The 5,974-nt window shown below is 46.7% G+C and overlaps 1 protein-coding gene across 2 annotated transcripts in view; it reads right to left on the bottom strand.

Moving 5' to 3' along the window:
• Positions 1-5,974, bottom strand: part of RAD54L (RAD54 like) — a 40,973-nt gene that overhangs the window by 4,492 nt on the left and 30,507 nt on the right. For both annotated transcript variants that reach the window (XM_014582427.2, XM_006164232.3), the window contains exons 11-17: positions 3,793-3,919; positions 2,715-2,789; positions 2,453-2,583; positions 1,791-1,901; positions 1,519-1,642; positions 1,173-1,251; positions 668-847 (exon numbers count right to left, since the gene is read on the bottom strand). In XM_014582427.2, the coding sequence (XP_014437913.1) occupies positions 668-847; positions 1,173-1,251; positions 1,519-1,642; positions 1,791-1,901; positions 2,453-2,583; positions 2,715-2,789; positions 3,793-3,919 (827 nt within the window). The remainder of the gene's footprint in view (positions 1-667; positions 848-1,172; positions 1,252-1,518; positions 1,643-1,790; positions 1,902-2,452; positions 2,584-2,714; positions 2,790-3,792; positions 3,920-5,974) is intronic.

The following is a 5,974-nucleotide window of genomic DNA, read 5'->3' as shown; positions in this document are numbered from 1 at the left end:
GGGCGAACCCCCCCTAAAGAAAAACCCTCTTTTCAAAAAAAAAAAAAAAAAAAAAATGCTAGTTATTGTACTAGTAAATTCCATTATATAGACTTAGAAGTAATCGGATGGGGGAGTTGAGACCATCAGAGATGAAGTCAAGGAAACATGAAGGCTAGAGGGCTACCTAACTGCATGGTCCTCAAAATCAGTCAGGATAATGAAACCTGAGCTGGTGTCCCAAGGCACTGATGACTAGGAACACAGCAGCAGAGCGATGACTGCAGCAAGGAAAAGAGGGCTGTCAAGTAGGACAACATGAATTCCAAAAGAACATCTATGGGATGAGATGTCTTAAAGTGGTAATAGAGAACTTGAAGAATACCAATACCATTTTTTAGTCCCCTGGGTGATGGGATGTGAAAAGATGAGGCAAGAGGCACCGAAGAAACTGGGTATGAGAGAAAGCAGATACAGTGTCAACAAGCACCCAGAGGGCATAGTAGGAAGGATATGAAGGAATAGCGTGGGGAGAATACAGAGAAATGAAGAGCAAAGGGCTCAAGGCTAGGCCCAGAGCATAACTAGAGGCGGTGGGGCCAAAGAGGCACCGAGAAACAATTCAAGATGGTCCCAACGGTATTGTTCCATGACCCATCTCCACTCTAACCACTGTCACCATCCTTACAGATAGCAGGCGGTAGATATAGCAGGTCTTCTTTTGACCATCACGCCAGACCCGGGCCATGGCTTGCTCATCATTGGCTGGGTTCCAGTCAGGATCGAACATGACCAGCCGGTTAGCCCCAATGAGATTGAGGCCACAGCCCCCAGCTTTGCTGCTCAGCATGAAGACAAAGTCAGGGCTCTGCAAAGAGGAAGTAAGAAAAATAACTTCTTACAGCTTAAACTGGGATCTGGCTTAGTCCTGCCAAGGCTCCTCTCACACCTCTATATACTCACATTCAGATCAATTGTGAGAAACACCAGTTTGTATACCAGCCCGTTTCCCAACCCACAAATGTCAGTTTCCAGCCCAGCCATCACTGACCAACCTAACCCTACCATACCCACCAGGAAACAAAAAACAAAAATCAGGGACACCCTGAAGCTGAGTCCCTTCACGGCTTCTTTCTCAACCCTAATTCTGGTGTCACTGCACTGGTGCTGTGGGGAGGTGGCTGTGCATTTACCGATGGACTATTGAAGCGTTCCACAACCTTGGCTCGCTTCTTAATGGACATCGTGCCATCCAGACGGACATACAAGTACCTGAAGGGAGGATCCAAAGATCAAGTCACAAGACCACACTCACCATGCTGAAGGCTGCTCATGAAAGGGAAGGGCAGGGAGCTAGGGGCTATGGGAGAGAATGAAAGACGTGGAACCAGGGCCACTGCAGCCAGAAGGGACAGACAACTTCAGGGAAGCCCTTTATGTACCCAATATCTTGGCCCACACCCACCAGTCTAATCTTCCTAGAGGGGCAGTAGGAGAGGAGGCGCATCTCTTTGGCAGCCTGATTTGGCTCTCCCCTACCTTCGGGCACGGCAGAGCTTCTCAAAGAGATCTAGTGTCTGGGTGTAATTGGACACCAGCACTACTTTGTCGCTGCTGCAGCTTCGGGTCACTGCCAGAATGTAATCAAGGACCAGCATCTTACCTGGGAAGAGCAACCATCAGTCTCCAACTGGCCGTCCCAGTGGCCTAGGATTCTTACTCTTGATCTCCTGCCTTCAGATAGGACAGCTCTAGCAGACACCTCCTACTGCCTCACAGAGGAGCCCAAATATTGGTGGCAAAAATCTCACCTGACAGCTGGGGCTCTAGAGCCTTAGAGCTATAACCAGGGGGGAAAATGTTTAAGGCACCCTCAAAACCATTCTCTTCTTCCACACACTTGTCATAGATTAGAGCTGGATCTGAAAGACAAAAAAAAAACCAAAAAACAGAAATGCAGTTACTTTGCTTTCTGACATTTCCACTTCAGTGCTCACTAGAACTCCCTCTAGAAGCTTAGCCCAGAAGGCCTTCCCAGCACCAGACTGGCACAGTCTCCACCTCCCTAAATTTCAGTCAGTGTCAGCTGGGACCGTGGGTGGACAATCGTGTTCACCAGTGTGTTCTTGAAGGGAGCTATGCCAGAGACCAAGGTTTCTTTGTTATTTTTTTCTTCTGCTCAACATTTTATATGAGCACATGTGCATGCAAGATGCAAGTACTCACAGGACAGTTCTAAACATCCCAGGCACCAAGCATGGGCTGGGCGGGAGATAAGCTAAATTTTCCACAGCAGCATTTAGTTACAAGGTCCACAGGCAGCTTCATGCCTCGAAGAATGAAGACGGTTTGAATCGCATGTGGCCTCTTGAGGACCTGGGTAAGTTTTACTGAAGGTCACTGGTATATCTAGAGGAGCCTACCCGCACTTGCTCACTCTCAGAGAAGAGACCAGAACACGGGCCCAACTCACGATTACAAAGCTTCTTTAGCGAGGTGATAGAAGAAAGGGAAGACACACTCATCTTGCCCTCACGTAACTCTTCTGCCGGCTTGGCCTGTCTCAGAAACCTCTTGTATAACTCAGTCTGCAGGGATGTTAGCCTGAAAAAAAGGCAACAGGGTTGGGAAAAGCTGAACCACACTCTACCTCTTAGGAAATCTTGAGAATCTAGCCATGCTTCAGGGCTAAGCTTTTACCCACTCGCTCCACACCCTTCATCTGAGTTCAGTACCTGCAACAAACCACCTGCTCAATCTTCACAGGCAGATATTTAGAAAGGATATCAGATGTTCTCCGTATCAGGCACCTAGGGATAACAGGATAGAAAGGTAAGTGGGGGAAGACTGGGATAAAGCTATGCTCAGAGGACCAAGACCGGCTATCTTTTGAAGTATCAGACGTCAGAGGCCCATCTCCCCTCTGGCAGAGATATCTGTACCAGGGTCTCAAGTCATGCAACAGAGGCCTTCCAAACAGCCTAGCTTAGACTAACAACTCTTCTCTTCCCCTTCAATAGGCTGGCTGATTTTCAGAAGGCTGGGGTCTCCCATTGAGCCTGGAGCTCTGACAGGGAAAGCAAGCTACAGACCGCGAGATTGTTTAGGGAGAGTTTCTGCTTGCCTATACCCAAATGCCTAATGTCTCACAGCCCCAGGCTCAAAGGAATTAAGCCCATACACATCCTGGGTGGATCAGGAAGAACAGGATCAGGTACCTAAAAAGCAGGCCCTCAGGACATACTGCCCCTCCTTCCTGCCATCCAAACCCCTAGGCAGAGGTTGATGAGCAGTAGGACTCTTTTTAGGGTGCAGCCCACCAAGTGTGCATACCTAACAACAGAGGAGTCTAGAACATTCCTGTACCCTGGGTTATGTGACTCCCACATGGAAAATACGTCCTCTTAGTCTGGTTGCCACACCCATCCTTGTACCCATTCCAGAACAACTAAGACAGGAAGAGAAGGGAACAGGATAGGAAGGGGAAGCTGATGCTTTAAGACTGACCGGCAGGCCACTTCTGAAATACTAACAATGCCCCAGGGTACATTTTGCTCAGGATGTCCAGCAGCAGAGAAGAGCTTCCTCAGCAGACTGGTAAACAGACCAAAACCAGAGTACAGAGCACAGGCAAAAACAAAGCAGGGATTTAGCCTCCAAGAATCCTTTATTTATTCAGTGGCCACAAAGAAGACAGAGGCCCTGTTCCTTTCCCGGAAGCCCAGCTCTAGAAGACTCTAGACAGGTCAAGGCCCCAAAGGACTGGCCTAGGACTGCATGGGGGGCTCCTCGGACCTCCCTTGGGGTCATTACCGATTCACGATGCTGGTGAGCTCCCGCAGCCGCTCCTCTCCCAGCTGCCTCTCTGCCTCACTGGCAGCTGCATCTCGACCCTTTAAAATCGGCAACTCAAAATGTTTCTTGAACTCCTGGGCAGTCCCTGAACAGGAGAGAAAAAAGACTGTTAAAAAAAAATGTATCTTTCCATATCAGTATTAGCAGAACAACCTCCTGCCAAGATTAACAGAACTGAACTAAATACAGGTAAATTCTGTTTAATGTATCAGAGAAACACAACAAAGCAAGGAAGACTTGAAGAATAGTGAGGTGGTAGATTAAAACCCAAATATACAATTAAGATAAATGTAAATGGACTAGGGACCAGCAGATAGCGTAATGGCTGTCACTGGACTCCCATGTAGTTGACCGCAGTTTGAGTCCAGACCCAGTGGCTTAAACTCACTTTGGTGCGTGTGTGTGCGTGCCCAAGATCCCAAGAGAAGAATAGAGAAGGGACTGTGCTATGGCCATCCCCTCTGGAGGGTGATTTCTTGCTTTCTGCTCTCTGTCTGTCTCTGTCTTTCTGGCAAGTGCATGTACCCTATAGCAAAAACCTCTCCAAAAAAAGAGAGACGTTTGCCTTAAGGTGTGTGCACTCACGGGAGGTGAGAGAGACAGCGAGAGGGAAAGTGAGAAATCACCTTCAAGGGGGTATGGCCATGCTGCAATCCCTTCTCCTCCATTTTCCAGCCACTGAGTCTAGGACTCGAACTGTGGTTGTCCATGTGGGAATCCAGTGACATAATCACTATGCCATCTGTTAGCCCCAGCTAGTTGTTACTTTAAAGCTCAATTAACATGCTAGTTATAAGAAAGGAGCATGTATTTGTACACTGAGGTATTAAGATATGCTAAAATGAGAATGAACCTTAAAAATATACTAAGTGAGGGCTGGCAGGTGGTGTGGTGGTTAAGGTGCTGGACTCCCACATGGCTGACTGCAGTTCGAGTCCCAGACCTGGCAGCTTGCTTTCTCACACTCTCTCTCTCCTCGCTCACTCTGTTTCTCCCTAGTCAAATTAAAATAAATAAAGTTAAATAAAATAATTCTTTAAAAAAAATACTAAGTGAAAGAGGCCAAATATAAAAGGTCACATATTAAATGATTCCATTTATATGAAATATCTAGAACAGGTAAATCCACAGAGAAAGTAGATTGGTGTTTGCCATAATCTGAAAGAAAGAGAAAGTAGATAGTTGCTTAATAGGTTTATTTATTTTTTCTAGTGTTCCATCTTTGTTAAAAGTTATTATATATTCATTCATTGCATAGGTTTTTTGCTATAGGATGTGTGTGCTCGCCGGAGAGAGAGAGAGACAGAAAGCGATAAATCACCCCCCAAAGAGGAATGGCCATGCCACCCACAATCCCTTCTCCTCCATCCTCACGACTTTGGGCATGCATGCATGGACATGGGCCTGGCATGAGTTTAAGCAGCTGGGTCCAGGATCAAATCACGACTACATGGAAGTCCAGCAATACAACTATTATGCTATCTGCTGGTCTCTTTTTTTTTTTTTTTTTTTTTTTTAAGTTTCTTTCTTCCATGAATGAGAGATGAGAAAGAGAAAGAGACAGAGACAGGCAGGCACCTCCAACATAGCCTTCACACTGCAGTACACCCTAGCTTCAACCACCCCTAGGTGAGGGGCACATGTATGCAAACCTGGTGTGTTCAGAGAGGTCTCCAGGTGTGAACCCAGAACCTTTCCATATGGGCGGCCTGGAGTGTCACATCTTACTGTTGCGCCACCCTCTGGCAAGGCTTCGACTTTCTTCTGGAGTGATGAAAATGTTTTGGAACTAGATAAGGGTGGTAGTTGCACAACTACATGAATGTAGTAAATGCCACTGAGTTGTACACCTTAAAATGGCTAATTTTGTAGTATATGAATTCCACCTTAACTAGGAAAAAAACACCTATCTATGATTTAAAAAAAAAAAACTCCTTGGTAAGTCAGCCAGGTAATGCAGTGATGAGGCAACTGGATCCTACAGAGTTGACTGCAATTCAAGTCTCAGACATCATGGCTTCAAAAATACACTAGGTAGGGATCAGCAGTTAGCGTAATGGCTATGTCTCTGGATTCCCATGGAGTCGACCGTGGTTTGTGTCCTGGACCCGGTGGCTTAAAACTCATGCCAGGTGCGTGT

This window comes from Tupaia chinensis, unplaced genomic scaffold, assembly GCF_000334495.1.
Source record: "Tupaia chinensis unplaced genomic scaffold, TupChi_1.0 Scaffold143599_1, whole genome shotgun sequence".
Lineage (NCBI taxonomy): Eukaryota > Metazoa > Chordata > Mammalia > Scandentia > Tupaiidae > Tupaia > Tupaia belangeri.
The sequence above is the reverse complement of the archived record's forward strand: the minus strand, read 5'-3'. Positions and strand labels throughout refer to the sequence as shown.